This window comes from Nestor notabilis, unplaced genomic scaffold, assembly GCF_000696875.1.
Source record: "Nestor notabilis isolate BGI_N333 unplaced genomic scaffold, ASM69687v1 scaffold3120, whole genome shotgun sequence".
Classification (NCBI taxonomy): domain Eukaryota; kingdom Metazoa; phylum Chordata; class Aves; order Psittaciformes; family Psittacidae; genus Nestor; species Nestor notabilis.
Genome location: NW_009912332.1, coordinates 4,447 through 27,475, shown reverse-complemented (window position 1 = coordinate 27,475; position 23,029 = coordinate 4,447). Strand labels below are relative to the sequence as shown.

Below are 23,029 nucleotides of genomic sequence, written 5' to 3'. Positions count from 1 at the left end.
TGTGGTTCTTTGTGGGGGAAGGAAGAGAAAGAGAGGAGTGGGCACCAAGAAAACAGGCTGTTGTAACTAGAACACAAAAAGAGGAAGATGGAGATTTCAGTCAATGGGATAAAGTCTACTGCACTGTAATCATTACTGAACAATCAGATTCTATCAGGACACTGGTTATGTCCACTCATCTCCTAATGAAAGCCGATCTGAGAATTACAGAAGTGCTGGTCACAGCCCCTAGCACTGAGCTTTTGACCTCTAACATGCTGCTGTTCTTGTGCAAAGCCACACGTTCCCCTTACAACTCACACCAACATCCTGGCACCAGGTTTGGCCCTCAGAGGAAACAACAGCCAGAGGACAACATTTCTGTGCAACCCTCCCATGATGGGGGTGTTGTGTCGTTCCTGCCTGCTTTCAGAGGGTATCATGCAGCAAAGCAAGAGGAAGAGGAAGTGAGAAGTGTGCACAAACTCAGCCCTTCCCATAAATTACGCCCCTTTGGATGTTCTGGAAAACCCCAGCTCGGTCCATGAAGCAGGTACCCAGGTGAGGGCAGCTCTCCTTGGTCACAGAAACTGGAAGATGACAGTTTGGTTTTATGGAAAACAGAGGCTGTGACATTTGGGTTGTGCTGAAACAGATGTTTCCAGCTAAGAGGCACTTTTCTGTCCAGCTCTCAAATGGACTTTTTCCTGGACTCTCTGCACACAGTGCCACTGTTGCTGTCTTATACACTGAAAATATTTACAAAGGCATGAAAATTAACTCTGGGTAGGACTTGGAGAAGCAGGAGAGGGAGGCCAAAAGAAAGTAATTCTACATGTGGAGAACAAGCTGTCTCCTTTCACTGCAATCAAAGAAACAGAGCAAGTGGAGGATCAGCTCTAAAGTCAAATAAGATGAATGGCAACTACAGCAAGGGCCATAAAAACACCAATAAAAAGCAAGTTGCCATAAGGGAAATCCCCAGCTCGCCACCTGTCCAGCGAGGTAAGCATAATAAACTCACTCCAAACACGCACAGCAGTTTATTTTCTCAGGTGCTTCCTAAATACAAAACCAGGGAGAGATGCAGGAACAGCAGCACCCAAATTAAATCCCATCTGCTGTGTAAATAACCTTGCTTGATGATGGAATGAGTTGCATTGATTTAGAGCAAAATAATCTGACTTTAAACAGTGAAATGAACAGCCAGAAGCCAGTGCTCTCCCTTCCCTTTGTTTCTGTGCAAAGCCTTTCTCAGATCCTCAGAGATGCAATTCCTCCTCTCCCTGTCCCGGTGCCTGGCAGAGACTGGCACCAGGACAATGCAAAAAGGTTCTAAGTATCCTGGAATTAAAACATGAAAGTGCTTCTAAGGCACTTCCACATTGTCTGCAAGTGAGTGGCTGATGTATAAGCTGCCAGTACAGAACCATTGTTAACTCATTATACTGGAAAGCTACAAACTAATGTGAAAACCCAAAACTGCTTCTTTCACCCTGGCAATCAAAAGTGTGTGTTCATCACTGACCAGCCACGGAAAGATGCTCATTGAGCTTTCAGATGAGCACGTGAGAGCTGCCACCCTAGAGACCACCCCAGAGTGCCCACTGCCGCAAAGCAGCAGCCAGCATGTCCCCACATGGCTGAGAACCAGCCTTTCCTCTGAGCATCTGCAATGGTGCCTGCACCTGTGCCAACACAAAGCAGATCCTGCAGGCTCCATGCACCCTAAACAGCAAAGGGAAGATAATCCTTGCAGTTCATGTTTATCTAGGCCAGCACACAGTTACAACTCCCCAAGGAAGACTCTGGCTCGGAAGTGTGAAATGTTAATGCCTGTGGAGGGTGGATTGGCAAATGCTTCACTCCATTTGGATCTAACCCTTACTAACATGGAAAGGGAATACCTAGAAGCTGTGCCATGCACCCAGGGACCCCTCTGCAGTTTTCCTGACAGAAGGAACCAAAATGAAAGCAGAAGCAAGCATCAGTCTGACCTTACAGCTACCAATTGGATCTGCCCAAGACTCTGCTTTCGGTGCAACAGCAGATGGTATTTGTCTCTCCTTAAAGAAAAGATCCATGCTTTAGGGAGCTGCATGCAAAAATCCTGTATCAAGAAGGGCAAATCTGGCCTTGTGAGAGACAGGGAACTGCCTTTTAAGGCAGCATGTTCGAGTCTGAGCAATCCGCACTTTTCTGTACAAGGAATTCTCAAAACTGCCTCCTTGCTATTTGCTACACCACTCTATTCACCACTCATCCTGGTGGCCTGCAACAACCACCCTGGTACAAGCCAGGCAGTGCCCCAGAGCAGCCACAAATACACCTGAACTGTCCTGATGCAGTGAAACACCAACAGCATATGGATGGCCAAGGTCTACGGACATTGCTCTGCAAACCTGCTCCCAGTTACAGCTCCAGCTCATGCCCTACCACATCCACTGAGATACCCACACTGGGTCTTCCCCTCACACACCAGACCAACCCTGTCCTCAACCCATACCAAGGAGCAGTCCCACAGCTGCTCCAGCCCAGTGCTGAGAGCCCATTTTGGAGACCGCATTGCCCACTGCAGTGTTCAGTGCTTTGGTCCTCAGCTGCTGCCAGGCTGAGGATTTTGGCAAGCCCCCCACACAACCCTATGCCTCTGCTTGTTATTCTCCCCGAGGAAGTGTAGTTGGCCATGTGCTGCTCTCAAGTGAAACCCTCTGCCAAGGGTCCTGGACCAGTGCTCCCACAGCTGGATGCTCTCTGTTACTGGGCTGCATGATAGAGCTGGAAAAACATCCGATTTCCATGTCTTTGGCCAGTCCCTCTCCATTACACACAGCCAGCATGCAGCCCCATGTAGGAGCAACACTGGGCAGCTCAGGTGCACTGATGATCCCCAGTGCAAACCAGCTCCTGCTTACTGAGCTGGTCCCTTAATCTAACTGAATTCTCCAGTACCACTGCGCTTCCAAACAGCCCTCAACCTGCTACACTGCCTTGCCTGTGAAACTGCTACTGAGTGATTAAAACAAGGCTCTTGCCTACTCCCCAGGCATGATGTATGTCAAACATATTAAACTGCTTTGTCAATCTGTAATTATTCAGCTCTTGCAGTCATATTACACAACCCTTCTCATAATCACTCATTAACCTCTGGTTTGAAACAATGAGCAGCCTCTGCAACAGCAGTAACGTTGTGCTGGAGTTTGTGAAGTCTGTTCAACTGCACAAAGGAGGCTACAGCCTTGGTCCATAGCTGTGCACGATGGCAGGAAGAGGGAGAGGTTGGTACAAGACAACTTGCTGTGGAAGTCACGGCAGAAGAGCAGAAAAACACTTCCAGCCCATTCCAAAGGGCAATGAGACAGTGACTAACTACACCTCAGTCAAGCTAGTCCAAACCTCCTCCGTGCAGAGGAGGTCTCAGCAGAACAATTGTCAGAAGTGTGCAGTTGTACCTATATGTGCCACGAATACGCCTGCTGTTGGCCAGCAACTATTACAGCCCCTGCTGTGCCCTACTACAGTCGATGAAGAGCCATCATAGAATGGACACACAGTTTGTGCTGAAGGGCCCTTACAGCTGATCCAGCTCCAACCCCCTGCCAGGGGCAGGGACACCTTCCACTAGAGCAGGGTGCTCCAAGCCCCTGTGTCCAACCTGGCCTTGAACACTGCCAGGGATGGGGCAGCCACAGCTTCTCTGGGCACCCTGTGCCAGCGCCTCAGCACCCTCACAGGGAAGGGCTTCTGCCTTAGATCTAACCTGAACTTCCCCTGTTTCAGCATAAACCCATCACCCCTTGTCCTGTTGCTACAGTCTCTCTCCAGTATCCAGCCAAAGGTCACCTCCTTCTCTAAGCAACTTAAGACAACCCATAATAATATTCCAGAAGGCAAAAAAAGCAAACCCTACAGACTCATGCAACAGCAAGCAATGGAAAATAAGATGTCTGCTGGCTGAAAATAGATATAGCTCCCAAGTATTCCCCTTCACCTCTTAAAGCCAAACAGGAACCTGCCATATGCACAATCTGTAAGGTCCTGGGCAGGAAACCATTCCCACATGGCATCCTCTGCATGCTCTTAGACTGCAGACACACAAGATAAACTAGAGATGGACACTTCCATACAGTGTTGCATTACAGTGGAGCAGAGTTCAGCCCAATAGAACCATCCCCGCTATGCTACAGGGGTTTAAAAGCTTATTAAAACCCTGACACAACACTCAGCAAGACATTTTTGTAATGCATAAGAAATACAACTTTGTAGTAAGGACAAAGCAACTGCATTCTGAAGGAGCAACAATGGCTTAGCCTAAAATGTCATTACTTCTAGGAAAATAAACAACCAAGGACACTTCATGTTGTGCATTAAGCATTGCAAAGTATCTGGGTGACACCACTGCACTAAGAGCAGGCTACTCATTTTCCCACGTAATTTGCTTTACAGGCAGCTGAAAACATTACAAAGACAAAAGAGAGGCTTTATATTCTGATCATTTACATTTTATCTATATTAACAATCAAAAGCATCATAAGCAGCGGAGGAACTGCTGTCAGATACCACTTGGATGATACACATCCTTTTAAGTGTATCCAGTGTTCTCATATCATTAGAAGGAGAGGGAAAATTAATAGAATATTAATGGCCAAGCAGCCCCCCAGTACAATAACTGTTCCTTTTCCCATTCATGTTATCAGCCCACAGTGTAGCTCCATTTCTTCTTGAAGAGCTAAAATAGGAATGTGAATATACTGGCTGACTAAATTTCCTCCCATGCTCCACCAAACCCAAAGGGCTTCCACACACATGGCAAAGCTACCGATTGCTTTGCCTTCAGGTTCTTCCTTCCCACCTTTTTTTGCTGTGAGGCTGAGACCACAGCTCTTCACACGCTCATTACTAAACCCCTTTCTTTGCCTGCCCTTTGTGTCCATACTCAACTGCTGTCCCCTGTTTCACACTTGGATTGCAAAGCCCAGAAAGAAGCAAGATCAAACACAACAGCACCACTAGATACCAGTAGTTGTGTGTGTATTTGTAAGCTGATGCTACCTCATTGTCATTCAGGTGGAGAAGTGTCCCTAATCCTCAATTTCATCAGGGAGAGAACTTGCACCATCATTCCCTTATTCCTAAATTGGGGTTCCCTGACGATCCCTTCATTTCAAAGGACAAAAGTAAAACCAACATGATGACCAACAGGACAGCCCTTGGGTACTTTGTCTCCCCTTGTACTTCTGACTAGATCTCTAACTCTGCAGAAATGCACACATGGGAAAACCCACCTGCAACACCACATACTTCCCAAAGCAGCACAAAAGGAACAGTACGTGCTTTGCTGTACAGGTCTGCCTCTACATTAAGGGGAGCAGAGGAATTCAGGATGCCACGGAAGAGCAGAGAAAGTCATAGTCCATTAACTGTAATTAGAGGAGAGACTAATTTATGAAGCAGATAAACTTGGATGTATAAGTTCCCTCTATACAGTAAGTGCACAGAAAGTGATGCCTTCTGAAGAGTTTACATCGTTCCCTGATACTCAGTCATAGAATCCCAGACTAGTTTATGTTGGAAGGGACCTTAAAGCTGATCCAGCTCCAACCCCCTGCCACGGGCAGGGACACCTTCCACTAGAGCAGGTTGCTCCAAGCCCCTGTGTCCAACCTGGCCTTGAACACTGCCAGGGATGGGGCAGCCACAGCTTCTCTGGGCACCCTGTGCCAGAGCCTCAGCACCCTCCCAGGGAAGAGCTTCTGCCTCAGAGCTCACCCGAACTTCTCCTGTTTCAGCTTAAACCCATCACCCCTTGTCCTGTTGCTACAGTCCCTGATGAAGAGTCCCTCTCAGCATCCTTAATGCAGATTTCCTCTCTCTAACGTCATTGCTGTTCTTCCACAATCTCACCCTTTCCCCCCAGTGTCAGTGGCTTTGTCCTCTGACAAGAGCCCACCACAAAGGGGAAGTGCCAACAGAATTCATTTTTCACTAAAAGTCGAGTTGTTGTTTTCTCCGAAACGTTTTACACTTCAGAACACGTCAGGAATGTCAGAGTCCATCAGCAGAAGCAAAGTCAGAGCTCTGCTTCCCTGTTAATGCTGCATGACCTCCTCAACCACCTCACTCTGGGAGAGGGAGACTGGGCACTCTGCACAGAGTGCAGCAAGGCCAAGGAGGGGAGGGGGACAGGGACATAAACTGAGCATTAGCCACTGGCAGGGTAAAAAAGCAAACAAGGTTAAAATACAGGGAGCGTGGAACCAGTGCCTCTGTCTTGGGAGAGCTGGATGCTCTTCTGGAGAAGAGACATGCAAAGCCTAGAGGAGAGCAAGGAAGCAAGACTTGCTCTTCTCTAACACTTCTGAATGCAGAAGTGGCAACCCAAAACTGTAATTCCATGAAGAGAATATGAAAGAGAAGTGCAATGTTCACTCCATGTGTCTCGAGGATCCCTTAAGCCTCCCTTCAGTGCCTCTAGACAAGGCAGGGGGTCACATTCAGAAATGACACGCAGGAGTCCTGTTTTCTGTCCTCTTTCACCACTGAGCTTAGCTGCTGCTCTTGTACTGTGACCTCAGCTCCAACCCATGCACAAACACTCCTCCTGAAGCCTTCAAATACAGCACAGTGAGTCATGTGCACTTTCAGACCTCTACAGAAACACAAAGGAGATGTACCTCTGCTTCCCCAGGCCAGCCCTGGCAGAAAGGCTCAGGCACAACAGGCATTGGCCATGAAGACACCAATCCCACTTCCACAAGGGTTTCAGAGCCCTAAAGATCTAAGGGCTCAGGTCACCACCCGCCTTCATCATTTTTTTGTAGCCAAAGCTGATTTAGTACCAAAACCTGGTATTAACAGGGCAGATCAGCTCCAACCCAGAGCAATTCAGAAGCATAGTTCTGCTACAGCTTAAACATGAAGCTTTCCTGTTGGTGCCTTTCTACTTCTTACTGCCCCATGATCCATGTTACAGAACTGAGCAGCACTTTGCCCACCAAAGGGTGACATTAGGCTCAACTTGGGCTACTGCAGATCTGTGCCAGCACTTCACCACACCGAATCATAGAACAGTTAGGGTTGGAAAGGACCTTAAAATCATCTAGCTCCAACCCCCCTGCCATAAGCAGGGACACCACACACTAGACCATGTCGCCCAAGACTCGCGAGAGAGGCTAAGAAGCCCCTCTCACATTCTACAAGCAAGCTCACTTTAACTCCAGCTTTTGAGTCCCTTCCAGACCTCTGAATGAACGATCACACTTCAGAACAGGACAATAACTTTCAACAGACTTTTAGATTCAATATTATAACTAATTATAGGCAGAGCCTGTCACAGTTGCCCAATGCTTCTGATCTTTGGACCCTATTCCTACTTACCTGTGATTTTGCCAAGCTCCAACCATCTGGACTGCAACTTTACATGCCTCTTGTCTGCCTCAGGCTAATTTGCACTGCAGGCAAAATGGTTCAAGTGTTCCTGAGAATAAGGCAGACGAGGAATATTTCTCTCTCTCTTTTTTGCCTACACTAAAGCAATCTGATGACCTTCTCTTTAATAAGCCGAAGCACTTCCAAGCCTTTGGAACAGAACTCAACTTTTGACAAGATGGGGGGAAGTCTGTATGAATATGAAGTGCTGTCACAGTTTGGGGTGCAGTTTGAGGCTGGGGTTTGTTGTTGTATCAGCAAGAATGTACCCAGATCCAACTCACTTGTGCTTTGAGGGGAGAAGGAGAGAAGGAGAGCTGAAACTTTCTTGTTTTCAGCCTTGAAACCTCCTGCTTTTTAAAAGAGAACCCAGGTTTTGGTGCATTATTCCTCCTTTTTATTAAAGGCAAAGCTGAAGTACTTTAGTACTTAGGAAGGTGATCCTGCCCCTCTAATCTGCTCTTGTGAGACCCTACTTGGAGCACTGCGTGCAGTTCTGGTGTGCTCAACATAAGGAGCTGTTGGAGCAAGTCCAGAGGAGGCCATGAGGATGATCAGGGGCTGGAGCACGTCCTGTATGGAGACAGGCTGAGAACACTGGGGCTGTTCAGCCTGGAGAAGAGACGCTGCGTGGAGACCTCAGAGCAGCTTCCAGGGGCTGAAGGGGGCTACAAGGATGCTGGAGAGGGACCTTCACCGGGGTCTATAGTGATAGGACAAGGGATGATGGGTTCAAACTGAAACAGGGGAAGTTCAGGTTAGATCTAAGGCAGAAGCCCTTCCCTGTGAGGGTGCTGAGGCGCTGGCACAGGGTGCCCAGAGGAGCTGTGGCTGCCCCATCCCTGGCAGTGTTCAAGACCAGGCTGGACAGAGCCTTGGGCAACATGGTCTGGTGTGAGGCGTCCCTGCCCATGGCAGGGGGTTGGAATTGGGTGAGCTTAAGGTCCTTTCAAACCAAATCCATTCCATGACTCTGTGATTCTACTTGGAAGTCAGGCACTGCTCCTCCAGCTCCTGGCCTTGCCAGCTCCAGAAGTCAAAAGATATGGAGACTATGAAAGAGGACATACCCAAACCCAAAGTCAGCATCTTGAATGTATGTTGCTGCTCTGCACTGAACACAATCAAAAAAGGTCTCAGTTGAGCTCCTTCCGAATTTCTGGGGGTTCATAGGTGGAAGAAACATGCTACTACTCAGCACTGAACATCACAAACCAGCATGAAAATCAAGTATTCTCATGGAATTGACAATTTTGAAGAATTCTGGCCTAAAGAGTTATTTTAAAGCATTAATAACCAGGCATCAAGCATGGAGGAGACACAAAACGACTCATTACGGACACTCATTCAGTGCCCTTACACAAGGGAAGGAGTTGATGGAAGAATACACGTGATGCTATAATTAAAGGCTGTATTCTAATGCACAGGACACGAGAAACCACATTGAGGTTTATTCCATACCCTTCATGGACTTTTCACCCTCAGTAACATTGTTCTGATGTAGTCTCTGAACACAGTTTTGCCAGCTAGCTGTGGCATGAGACAAGTCCAGAGGAATCAGTGTGCAGCTGAAGAAGGTACTGTCTCCCAGCTCTGTATTTTCAAGAGGCATTTCAGGATCAAATATTTACTTAATAGTGAGACCAATTATTTTCCATGCTTATGTCACAGGGAAGCATCACAAGCTGGAGGGAGTAAATGGTTTTCAACCTCTCACCAGTTCAAAGCCTGCCTTCTCATTTGATGTGAAACATTTGCTTTTACTTAATACTAGTAATGCAGTGAGCTTTACAAGGCATCTTCAAGGTAAAAATCTATGCAAGCCAGTAAAAAAAATAGCATTTTACTGTCCATTAGTTCAAGAAGTAGATTCTAAATCACATCCCTTCAAAAATAAAGTATTTCCCCAAATGTCAAATGCACTGCTTGTTCTTCACTGCCAGCACAATGTGAGGTACAGGGCTAGTAATATCATTTCCAGGCTGTTATCTAAACAAACAGCCTATGAACAAAGCAAGAGGGGAAAAAGCAGCTTATCACCTCCAGCTTTAAAGCTGCTGCAAATTCCAACACACAAGTGCCATCTCTCAGCGAACACAGAGAAGAGCTCCTCTGTATGGAAACACACCTTTAATCTCTCTTCAGAAACCACAAAGCTCATTCCCAAGGACAACGGAGGCTACAGCAGCACATGTGCTTCTCAAGACAGAAAAAGGGGGAAAGGTCTGCAAAGCAAAAAGCAAAGAAAGGGAGGACCATCATTTACCAGCCTGTCCTCACAAGAGGCTGAGCAGGAGACAACCACTCCCGAGTGCTGGGTTTTGGCTATTCCCTCAGCCAAAACAACTGAAATAAAATAGGATGTATTTGGTGCATTAACAGCAGGAGCCAGCTCCTCCTTCCAGCAAACACTTCAGGCAGAAGAAACGCCATGCAAGAGATCCAGCATTCTCCTGCTCAATTTTTCCTCTTCATATTTAGTGGGGTTTAACTTCTTTGCTACCCAAGAAGAGGCTCAGCTGCAGAACCACTCCCCAGCTGAGGGGGACAGTGCACTACAGCACACATGGAAATCCTTCTCAGGCCATCTCAAAGACCTCCAGCCAGCCCTCACTAAGTACACAGTAATTCCCAAAGGTTCCATAAGGAGGTTGATCTCAGCTGTGCAGCTGGACATCAGAGACCAGCACCCCCCTGACAATGACAGAATGAATAATCAAGATGATCATTCCAGAGGAAAGCTCTGCACCTGAAGTAGCCACTGAAGCTATCTCTAGTACATGGTAGCTCTCACCCTGCTGTGCTCTGGGCTGGATGAGGGACCAGCACCCCTATTTTCTTCCATTTAAATAACTATTTGCAGTTGATGCAGTTGCCAGCCTACTTACATGGGAGACTGAGCAGACTGAACTCATTTCATCGTGCAAAGGCAGGAAAAGCACGTGTGTCATTTCAACTGAATTCCTTGCAAATTCAGTAGCAATTTGATTTTGTTGTTTTAATGAGGCAGATTCCAGAGAATGCATTGATCTGATCATCCCTGCCTCCCTTTCAGCATCAGCCAATCTCCTTACATGCATTAGTGGCTAATTTCATTTCCTTTCCCTAAAAAGGAACATAATTTTTCACTGCAATCGTAACAGGAATTTGACCAGTACAACTATGCTGCATTACTGCAAGCTGTTCTTCACCAACTTTCTTCAAAAAGAGGGAATTCCAGAGCTGGGAACTGTAACCCTAGAGGCAGCCTTACCGTTCTCTACTGCTTTGTGACACTCAGTCAGATCTCCTGACCTGAAGATGACAAATTTGGGACTGAAACCAGCAACAGAACCCGGTTACAATTGCTCTGCATCAACAGCTCTGGGGGATATTTTTTTCCCCAAATGCACATTCAGATTATCATTTTTCCAATTAAGATTTTGGGTTTACTACTAACAGATTAAACGTGGTGCTTCCTGCCTCCCATGGCTCAGAGAAGACGCATTGATTCCTACATGCATTACTCTATGGAAATGCAGTTACTTCCACACGTGAATGTTCCCACTATCCCGTGCAGCACAGGCTGCCACAGAGCAGTTGTTCAGCTCTGCCCCACCACTGCTCCATGGGACAAATGGGCCCGATCCAGCACGACATCAAACCCATGTGAAGAACTGCTGTACACTGCAGCAATGACAGAGCCACTCTAACCCCCAATGCTGAATTTAGTGGTGATTCAGCTCAGTGCATAAATAATACCCTGAAGTATTTTCCTGGGCCTTTTTAGGATAAGATCTGAGCATGCCAAGGTATCGCCATCCACCAACAGCACTTCAGGCACTACAGCAGAGGGGAAGCAGCTGAGTTGTGAAAAGTCAGACCAAGACATTCCTATCACTTTAGAACATTTCAAGGATAAAGCCCAAAGCTTGAAAACCGGATTGTCAGTGCCAACAGTGTGTCCAAAAGTTCCACAGGCTTCTCCACAGCAGATAATGCGAGAGGCACTGCCAGCTACACACACTCATGTGGAAAGCTCTCATCTGCCCTATTTGAGTGGTGTTCTCACAGATTAATATACTTTCACAGTAAAATGAAGGATTATAAATTGCTCAAATTGATTTCACATCAGCAGTGAAGTCAGAGTGAGTAACACACCTGAGGTGACCCCGTCTGCTCAGGGGAATGTGAAACCACAGCGTATCGACAGCGTAATGGGCTCCACAAGAGTTCATTTCCCTCCGATGAGATGCACCATTGGCCATTTCATTGCTGTAGCTTATTGCTGCTTTAAAAGCAAAATGTTTCCTTACAGAGACAGTCCCTGCCTGCCTTTACTGCCAGGAGCTGCCTTCTCTCCTGCTTTCCTGCACTGCAAATGCATTTTAAACACTTCGCACAATGAAAATGCCTCTATTTATTCTTCCAGGCCAAGCAATGGAAGGTGCCACCATGCCCATTGCTGCACTAGAATTACAAAGGAGAAAAAACAGGCAAAATGTAATTTGACTGCTTTAGAGCATTAGGAGGCACTTAAGAATGTTAGTACTTGAACTGTCAGAAGATGCTAACTTGCAGCTCTGAAGGCAACTACAGGAAACAGCCCTCTTGCAGAGCAGGGGAAACCAGGGAGGGAGGGCTCCTGTGTATCTCCCAACTCCCGCTCCCACAGGAATGCAGGCAGAGGATTCTGTTTTGCCAGAGCAGCTGGGACAGAGGCAGCAGCATGAGGCTGCACCATGCAGGAGACACTGCAGGCTTCTCAGCATGGCCATGATGCTCCTCTGCAGAGACCCAGTCTGAAAATCTCCCCATCCAAAACGTCCCCCTCTCCTATGGGGGCAGAGCACCACTCAGAGTAAGTGGGTGTAGCTCCTGCCCAAGGAGCAGCCCCATGGCCAATGGCTCCCTACACCCTGCAGAAGTAGGGGAACACCATCCCCTTTCGGAGCAGAAAAGCAGCAGCAGAGCTGGCAGGGGATGGTACCCCAACAGCAGAAAACAGGTCCACAAGTATCCAGGAACTCCTCTGCACACTTTGGACTGAGGACCTCTAAGCCCAGACACCAAGCACAGTGTTTAAAAGCTGCTGAAGCAGCATGTAAGCAGTTCCAAAAAGCCCCCTATTAACCTCCAAGCCTCATTTCACTGATGAGGGGAAGGGCATCAGCATTTAATTGCAGGGGAAGAACAAAGAGAGGCAGGACATGGGGAAGGAATCTCAACCATACACAATTCCCTACGGCTGCACCCTTCAAGCCAAGAAGGGCCCAAAAGCAGGGGCTGAGAGGCTTGGCGACATCTACCACCCGCTTCACTGCTCCACAGACGTGCCAGGGAGCTGCTGCTAGCCCTTTGCAAAGGGCACAACACAGCTTCTCCCTACAGCAGCCAGCCTCTGGGTACCCAACATGGGCACCCCACAGGGCCTGCATGGACATGCAGATGGGAGCAGGCGAGGCCATAGATGAGGGGCTGTATTGCAGAGCTCAAATGGGGATGCACGAAAACAGCAGCAAAAGCCAACAAGGTCTATCCTGCAAGGAAGTGCCCCAAAAATGCATGCTGAGCCTTCCATCAGCTGCGAGCAAGGGCTGTGCAAAGCTGGCTGAGATGCAGCAGGATTCTGGAAGATCAAGGGAAACGTGACCACTCTGGTACAGACTGAAGCAGGGGAGAGGGAGCCCAGGCAAGAGAGCAGCCCCACATCTCAGGCTCAGCACCACGAGGAGCACTGAGAGGCAGAAGCCCCATCCAGCACCCCCAGAGCCTGGTGAGCTGCACGCCAATGCCATGCTGGATTGAAACTCCAGGCAGCAAGAGGAAGAAACAAAAGCAAAAGCAAGCATCTTCCCAAATCTCTCTTCCCAGCAGTGTGCACTGTCATGCAATACTTCCAAAGCCATGGTTTATGTGGCTCAGGAGGGCAGTTTCATGCCCTAACTCCTGCATGATGGATTTTACAATTTGTTAAAGAAACTCATCAATCCTCAGCAGTCATTTTTAATGCCCAGAGCCTCCACAAACTCCTGCATTTTGCTGATCCCCCAATTTCAAATCACTTGAAACTGCTACTACGATTACAGCTCTGCTCCTAAAGCTAAGCATTATAGCCCACTCCAGACTCCCAGCTTCATGTGCTAGTGTAATAAACAGATTAACTGTGATTTATGAACAATAAGTTCTGGTTATTTGAAAGGAAACATTACTTCCCTAGACTGATTCTGACGAACTGAGAGCTCTCATTATGCAGACAGCTTTTTCCACCTACCTGTAATCATCGGTTTAGAACATCATCACCAACCTGAGAGACGTATCACCATAGTTTTCCACTACAGACTTGGTGTATCCCAAGCATCTGGCAGGAAGCACTGCCAAAGAGAGAACACCAGCCTGGATTGACCAGCAACACAAGTACGATTTTAACACATTAATAACAAAACTAACCACAAAACAAGAACCTTTCAAAGAGGAGAACTGCCACTGGATAGGTGGCAGCAAGGAAGGAGGCAGCAAGACTTCAGTGAGCAGAGGACTAACTAGGAACAGGAATCATAAGACGATACAAAGATCTATTTGTGGTGCTTGTTTACTTGTAAACTCTAATTGGTTTTAACATTCTCTTTCAAAAAAAAAATAAATTCATTCTTTGAATCCACTCCAAAATGTCAGCTTCATCTTTTACAAGCCCACAAGCAAGAGTTCACATTTTCACATGAACTCTTCACAACACACTCACAGCTTTGAAGCTGACCACCCCACTCATATGAGACTTGGCTACTGCTGAGAATCTGGTTACCTGTATTCAGTTCACCATCATCACTTCTCTCCTGCATAGAGAAACTGTGCAAGAAGCCTCTGTCCTGCACAGCAGCCTGCAGAATGGTGCTGTGCTGAAGTCCTGCTGCCAACACCTGAGAGACCCTCCTGCACTATCAGACTTCACTGGCTTAAAGACACTGGAGTAATAAACTATTCCAAACAACAGGACATGAGCTCTGCTGGGCAGCACTCATATCAATGGACCCTTCTCAGCAACAGCTCCCACCATGCTGCCCATCTCTTCTCACCTGATGGATGCAACACACATCTTGGATTTACCCATCCAAAGCATGATTAGTAAAATTGAAGGCTTTATATACTTAAACCTCTTCAGTAGAATAAAAGAAGCCTCAACTCCCTCACCTTGCCTCTAAAGTAGTAACAGCAGTTCGTGAAAAGGGAAAAGTCTTGAAGGATTCAGAAGAAGAAATACAGAGAGACAATCGCTCATCTTTTATCTTCCAGACTTCAAGAAGAACCCACTTCTTCAAAGAAAACCCAATAAAGCCCAGACATTTTCATCATAACAAAATAAATAATTCAGTCATGCTTTAAAGGCCTCCACCATTAGGATTGGATATTTGGTACATCTGTGGTTTAGGTGCCTCGAAGCTGATCAGAGATAACCTGATAGAAGCTTGCAATGTCAAAACCAGCTTTACTCCCGACAGGTAGGAATGGATAGTGTAAATAACTGTAAGTAACCAAAATGGTTTATGCCTCGTGGAGGATTTACAGCCTTCAGAGCCACCTGGTAGGACTAAGAGTTACAGCTCTGCCTTTATCCTACTGTAGCAGGCAAGAGGAGATGAACTGACATCCTCCCCACACCACCTGCTCTTCCCAAGCCACAGAGGGCTTAGCTCCAGAAAGGAGAAAGAGGATTCTGCCAGGAATAAGAGAATACCATACACAGACTGGCAGGTTTCTCTGTATTGCTTTGTCATGGTCTTCCTAGAAACTACTCCCAAAAACACATCCCAAAAGCCCCTCAAATCTCCCTAGCCCCTGTAAACTCCCTTAGGTACTCAACAGAGCTCCTTTTATCTTCCAGCTACCATCTGCAGAAGGTTAAATGCCATTGCCTTTGAGGGGCAGCAGATCAGGCCTTCAGTTAAGCTTTAACCAAGGGGGATTCAACTGCAGCATCCTGTCCAGGTTTCCAGTTTGGGTAATTGCACTCCTGCCTTCCCACCATCCCCCCATTCCCAAAGTCCCAGCAGCCCTACAGGGAAGCGTGTGGATTCAGGATCAGAAACAGGCAATGGTGTATCTCAAGATTCCGGCCACTGCAACCCCTGCACGACCACCAACAGATCACAGAGCAATCAACACACTCCACCAGCCTGGCGTGTGCTCCATGCAAAGAGAGGCTGCGCCAGGTTGACCAGCATCAACAGGAGAGGCTGTAGAAGGGCACCAACCAAAAAGCCAAGACCTAAGGTCAGGAGAAAAAGAGGGGAGAAAGGAGACTGGCAGGCCAGGCTCTCACCATTTGCCACAGCAGGTTAGTTGCAGTAACTCCAAGGTTAGTTTGGATGAGAACCCCAGAGCAATACTGTATGTCACTTGTCAAAGGACACATGAGCAAGTTTAGCTCATGTTCAGCTTCATGATACACAACAGAGCTGCTGTCAGCTGAGAACCTGAACCAGGAGGTGGGCACACAGGCAGGTACCAGCATGGATACAGTGCATGAAAGCAGAAAAATCTGCCCTCAAAGACATCCCAGAGTAAGATTTAAGTGCAGTCAAGGCAGCTGCAATCCATTTTAACACTGTCAAACACAGCGAGTTTCTAAAGGATTAAATCACTACTTAAATAATCTTCATCATTTAAAAAAATGCCTGTAAGAGAAGTCCAGGAGCTAATTGTACCAGTTAAATTGAGTGAAGGGAGGATTCTTTTGGTTGAGATTTTTCCTTCTTAACTGCAATAAAGAAAAAGCCCAAGGCTCTAAAATTAATAATCCAATAAGCTTTGCTAAGTGAACATTGTAACAGATAGGCCTGGATAAGATTTTCTGTAAATGCCAGACAATTTCCCTTGATCTTTATCAGCAGAGAGGCTGCTCTAGCTTCTGTGGGAAGAAATTCTATTTGGTGCCAAATAACAACATCTGGGTGAGATTTCACTTGTCAGACCAGCAATCCCTTCAGATGCCAAGCTAAAAATACTCACATTCATTCTGAAGGATTTCGCATTTGTACTTTTTTTTAACATGAGTGGTTAGAGTATGTTTCCATTCCAACAGACTTGCACTGCTCTCCAGAGCAGGGTATTACCCATCCTCTGTGCAGGATCCCTAGCAGAAGCTGGGGTAAGACACATGTGGGAAGCTTTCTCCCCTGCCAGAGCACACCTGCAGAAGCTGGCATTGCTTTGAGGTCTCCCATTCCTGCAGTCCTAAGCCCTGAAGCCACAGGGATCTGCCTTTGAGCAGAGACACCATGCAGGAGCAGGACCTGCAGGAGATGCCTGAGGACCACAACGGGCTCCAACAGCATTCCAGGACTGCTCCAGCATCCCCCCAGTAACTGAATTCAGCCCCAGGCACTCCCTGCAATGGGCATCCCACACTCTCCAGCTGTGCCAGGGCAACAGCAAGTTTATCAACCTGCAATCAGTTGTCACAGCACATACCTTGGCAGTGTGGAAAGAAGCAAACAGCACACTGGTGGGGTTTGATTTGAGACACAGCACCCTTAGAGATGTCTTGAGGTAGAAACCTGTCCCCTACCATCAGCAGGGCAAAGAAACAAGAAATCAGACTGCTGTATGTTGAGTCCAACTTCTATAGCTGGAACAGCCTCTGGCACTACAGCCATCAAAACACTCTTGAACAAGCAGCAATCAAAATACCCATCTCTCAAAAAAGTGTTCTTCTATTGACTTTGAGACTAAATTTAAAGATAGCGAGTCCAAACCACGTTATACAAGGTAATTAAAGTGAGCTCCTCAATGGTTCCAGCTAAGAATTCCTCTTCTTCAACAGATTGCAAAAGACCTTGAAAATTAGTCATAAGCTTTTTTATAAGCAGAAGTGGTCAGGAATTCTTCCATTAAATGCTTTTCATCCCTACTACCAAGAATGGCAATTCTGCATACCGAGGCTTTCCAGAGTAACATCAGCTCCCAAATCCCTGCGCACAGAAAGGGCTCTTGCTGCCAGGGTGGAAAAACAAAAGGGAAAACATCAGAGCAAGGGATTCAACTCTCCAGAAGAGGCAGAATGTTCTGAGCTAGAGCACCCAACTCTGCTATACTGTGCACAACCTGTAGTAACGTAGGGTGTCATTCCTACATGCAGTAAGTTCTCGTTGCAATGTTTGTGTTAAATGGTAGGGGAGGGAGGCAGCACTTTGTATTCCAGCCAGGTCATTAATTTCTGAAGTTAGTCCACATTTCCAAGGCCTAGAAAACCAATCTCTCAGTAGTTTTACTCCCTTCTGTTCAGAGGAATTGGAACTGAATAGTCACTGCATTGAGAAGTATAGGGAAAAAAATACACTGTTACCTCCTCAGCAATTCATTTGATCTTACACTGATTAAAAACAACACATAAGGCTTCATCAGTCAGTTGTGGACCAGAGCAGAGCTTTGCCATGATCTCTCAGGCTTCAGCAGGCTTTGGGTCTTGCTGTTAACGATGCATAAACAAAAACGAATCAATTATTCTGCAAAGATATCAGCATGAAGGAAAAAAACCCCATTTGATTGCTCATGCCTTCTTTAAATATAGTCAGAAGCGCCGTCAATACAGAACAATGGAGCCTCAATAGGAAAGCACTCAACAAACAAGCAATCATTTCACTACCATTAACCATGGATGGAATAAGTTTTGCTTGTGTAAAGGCCCTATAAAAATGATTGCAGATTTAAGTGACATAAACTAGTGTGTATCCACAGGAGAACAGTATTCGTCAACGATCGGGTTTGCTAAAAGGACAATACATCATATTAGAAGAAGAAAATACACCACGTTATCACTAGAAAAGGATGAGAGTTGCCACCATAGCATGGCACCAGGTTACCAAGCCCTCACATACCCCCTGCTGAGCTGCAGGGACCACACTTGGGAGCAAGTCAGCCTCTCTCATGGAACAACCAACTTTGTTTTGTGGAGGATAACAACAATCAATATACACACTTAAGTCAGATGCTTACCAAGCATTACACTGGGGTGACAACCAGCTCACATTACTGCAGCCTGGTTTGGGAACTGGCAGAATCAGACCAGATGGTGCTTGCACAGATATTTAAATGCTGGGAAAAGTGGGGGATTTATTTATTTTTACATTTCCACTTGAAGAGGTTTAGTCTTTAAATTTACATTTGCTGTGTCAGTGACAGGAATATTTAGGACAAGCCCAGCAGAGCAGTCATATACCAAACCAGGTGTATTATTTACCAGAAATAAACATACATAATATATATACACACACACGAAAACCAGAAAGCTTCCAGCCACCTGCACTTCTGATTGCGAGATGCTGAGGAAGAGGAGCAGAAGCACCTCCTCCTCCCTGGACCACCCCCAGCACCCACCTTGGAAGACAGCAGCGTTCTGGATGACAAGGAACTTGAGCTCCATGCTGGCAGACTGCAAGAGCTGCTCCATGTTCAGGCGGGCTGTGGCCTGGTACTTCTCCTCCATCTTTCTGGAGCAGCACGTGGAGCCCTTGGGGATACATACTTGAAGATCAGACCCTGGAGAGAAAGAAGGGCACAAAATTTGCTGGAGGAGTTGGAATTGCTGGGAAACAAGAGGAAACAAACTCCATACACTGGTATCACTGCAATTACTGCTTGGGCAAATCGATGACATTTCTGGGATTTGTCCTGAGCAAGCAGCTTGGCCGAAGGAGCAGACTGATAAGGCAGAGCCAGGATTGCTGAGCAATAGCCCCCGGGAGCTTGTTCTGTACTCCTGCCAGCACGCTGCTGGCTGCAGCTCCCACACACTCCATCCACTGATGTGCTGGTGCCGAGCAGAGGGACAGAGAGCATCACCCTGCTGCTCCCGCATGCTGACCAGCACACTGGTAAGGAGCTGCAGGCAGCCAGAGGGATGAGAGATGAGAAAAGGAGCCAGGATTTGAAGCTGTGGATTTACAATGAACAGAGCAATGAGCAGAGTTCAGCGTGCATGATATAACTGCAATTGCTATAAAAACTTCAACCTAGCTTAAAACAAGTAACAACGGGGGGGTGACGGGGTGGTGGGGGGAGGTGTTGTGCCTGCAAGCTCCATCCTTCCACATCCACAGCGGTAATAGTAACAACAGGATGACACAACAATAATTTACCTTTTTTAGTTCAGACATCTCCTGAATCCTCCCACCAATTCCACCATTCCATCCTTCCTTCACAGCAACAAACCCCCTCCACCCGTTCACCAGAACGGTACAAAGCCAGAGGAACATTGCTTGTTCTAGCATCTCAAGCTGCAACTCAAAGCACCGGTCAGTGATGCTAAGCTTTGGTTTTCAGACATTCCCAAAGCTCTCACTCCTGGAGGTACTAAACAATTTTAGGAAAAGTGCTGCTACCTAAAAATAAATCAAATCTAGAAAAAAAAGAATACTCATTGTCTGGATTCAGACAACAGGAGAAGATGGGACAGAAGAACTGGTCGTAGCAGCAGCAAAAAGTCTCGTTCTGGATCAACTTTCAATAGCAAACCGTGGCCCCACAAACACAAGCAAAGCAATGAGCTCCTATCAAAGCAAACAGCCCTCATCATGCAGAACATTCAACCTGATGCTGCTGTTAGAAACAAACCAGTAAGCAACAACTCCATTAAAAACAGCTATCCAGGGCCAGGCAGCAGCAAGGACCTCACAGTTCAGTGTCTGCCACCCAAGGTGCACTCTGCCCAGAGCAGGAGCAGCTCCCTCTTAGGCTCAGCACTGCTCAGAACCAGGATTAAGGAAGCAGGCCCCAGGTGAGCGGCTGACAGCCCAGACAGGGTGAAGACCCCACACACCCCTCAGCCCTTGCCCTGCCTTCCCCTTTGCCTAAGAAGTATTTTTCCCCTTGATAAAAGTAACTTTGGTAATTTACGTCTTTGCTCTGAAGGGATTACTCACCCTTTCAGGATCTCCTCTCCTTCTCAAGAGTCTTTTACCACATCCACTCTCTCACTAATTACCGCAAAGTGTCAAGTCACTTTTGTAAGCAGAAGAACAGGATTAATATTAACGTTTGTTCAATCGTGTACCTCCTGAGGAGGAGTCATGCACACCAACAAGGGAACACCAACTGTCGGAGCAGCGACAGCAGAAACCCTCCTGCCTCCAGCCCCATCCCTTCCCCTGGCACAGCCTGGGAGAAACAACACAAAACGCTTTATCTGCAACATGAATATCACACATGGAAATGAGCTTTAACCAATGCAAATGTCATCACTGCAAAACACATGGCAAAGGCAAGAAAGAGGCCCAGAACTGCATCCCAGCTGCCTCAGTTTCCCCCTTCTGCAATGCAGAATGTGCAGCACAGATTTCTCCATCAGCAAGGCCAGGTTGGACACAGGAGTTTGGAGCAGCCTGCTCTAATGGAAGGTGTCCCTGCCCGTGGCAGGGGGTTGGAGCTGGAGTTGCTGTAAGGTCCCTTCCAACCCAAACCATTCTATGATTCCCTTCTCCTGTTTGAAGGAAGAAAGGGGAAGAGGGGAGCAGGCACCAAGATAAGCCGTATTAGCTCACAGTCCTTGAAATCATACTGCAATTTGTCACAGTAGGTGTCTCTGCCCATGACAGGGGAGCTGGAACTAGATGAGCTCTAAGGTCCCTTCAGTCCAAACCAGTCTGGGATTCTAAGATCAGTCCCTCTGAAAAAAAGCCAGTACACTAAAGACTGACTCCCAGGGGCTCATGAACTAACCCACTCCAGAGGAGCACAGCGACAGGTATTTCATGCATCAAAAATAAAACCACAGGGACCATAAAACCACATAACAGCAAGACATGGCGTTAATGAGAGCAGCAGTTCTGTAACAGCAAGTTAAATAGGTTTTTTAAAGTCAAGTCCAAGTCAATTTACACCGCAAAGAGGCTTAGCATGGTCCCTTTAACACTACAATACAGCCAGAAATTCCTTGTTAATACAAAAAACTTATTTCCTCCTACATTTATTATATTCAGACACATTTCAAATTAAGGAAAAAAAAAAAAAAGCCTTCCATGTTTAATGGAAATTCCAATACAGAAAATCTGAGAGCTGGCAATTAAGAGATCTGTGCAAGTTCAAGCCAGGGATAGGAAGCGGCAAGGTCATCTCCTCACATCCCATCCTTCTTCTTAGCAATTAAGCCAATTTCTCCCCTTAAGTGGATTTTTATTTTTGTGAAGTAAAAAGACAGACATGCTGTAGCAGAGCAATCACGGGGGAGGAGGAAAAGCCTGGGAATTAACTCTGACAGCTTAAAACGTTTTACAGAGATAGCCAGCTAACACCAGTGACCAGAAACGTCACCATAAATGCAACAGGTCAATACAGGCTCTCATAAGCTCCCAGGAACAACATCCTCCTTGGCACAGAGTGCTGCTACAGAGGGCCACGGAACAGGGGCCTGACTCCCGTCTGCCAGCTATTTCCTGTATATGATATTCCCAGATGGGGAGCAGACCCTAACAGCTCCATCTGGAAGTCCCAGTGGTGAGGAAAGGAGGCTTTGATGCCCAAGACCCCAGTCCCTCAGGAGCCACTAACCCACCCTGCTGATCCCAGCCCCAGCAGACCCCAGTGAAACAGGGACAGCACTATTTGACTTGTGAATCTGTTCGGAGTTTATTCATGCCATTGCCTGGGGGACGCCTCTTCTGCACTCACGCTGCAGCAGTACCCAGAGACCCAGATCTTGCACCCCAAGTGCTAGGAGCTGTGCAAACCATGTGTGCTCCACAAGCGCGCGGATGCAGAGGCTCAGACACCTGGAAACACACCGCGAGCCTACGGACCAGGCACCAGCATGAATTAAACTGCCACCATGTTCTGGCTCCATCAGTGCAATGCAAAATACCCTGTGAGACATCAAATCCTACCCCCTGCCTCCCAATCCACCCCCTACAAGCATTTTATCTAACACAAACACCTCCAGTGATAGCTCCAACTTGCGAGACAGCAAAGCCCATTCCGCTGCCTAATGGCCCTTACTGTTAAGAGCAGTTTTATCTCCCAACCTACACACTCCCCTTCTTTAAAGTTTCAAGCCATAACCCATTGGAATGCCACTCTCATCCCTCGCAAACAACCTTCTCCTTTGCTATAAATCATCACAAATTCATTTTTGGAAAGAAGCATCCCACGAGTTACTCCAGCAGTTTGATGGAGCAGTATTTGGAAGCTCACATCCCAATCTTTGCAAGGCAATACCGGTGCCATGCTAAGCTCAGGACCCTGCCTGCTCAGCACCCAGCTCTGATGGGGGAGAAGGAGCTGGTGCAGCCCCTTCCATAGGCTCATGGGTGCCACCAGAGCGCTGGGCCATTCGTGCCACCTTGGGCAACAGCAGCGCAAACGCTGCAGCAGTTTCACACAGGACTAATCTCCACAGCTCTGGCAATTCCAGCAGCGCTCTGCCTCTTCCTCCTCCTCCTAATAAAGGGAATTTCTCCTGAAGACCAGGTAGCAGTGAATTTAAAGCATTCCATTTGACTTCGGGGCACGGTTATTCCCTGATAGGTGGCTAGGGCAGCAGAAGTGAAAATAGTTTCATAGAATCAGAGGATCAGCTAGGTTGGAAAAGACCTTTAAGATCACGGAGTCCAACTGCTGGCCCAGCACTGCCAAGCCCACCCCTAAAACACAGCAC

At 47.1% G+C, this 23,029-nt stretch overlaps 1 protein-coding gene across 1 annotated transcript in view; it reads right to left on the bottom strand.

Annotated features, from left to right (window-relative positions):
- The window catches only part of GPC3 (glypican 3), a gene marked incomplete at its 5' end in the record, with an annotated part of 75,710 nt that extends 56,789 nt beyond the window's left edge, over nucleotides 1–18,921 (bottom strand). Inside the window, one exon of the mRNA XM_010018960.1 lies at nucleotides 18,760–18,921. Coding sequence (XP_010017262.1) covers nucleotides 18,760–18,921 — 162 coding nt within the window. The remainder of the gene's footprint in view (nucleotides 1–18,759) is intronic.
- Nucleotides 18,922–23,029: the final 4,108 nt, after the last annotated feature.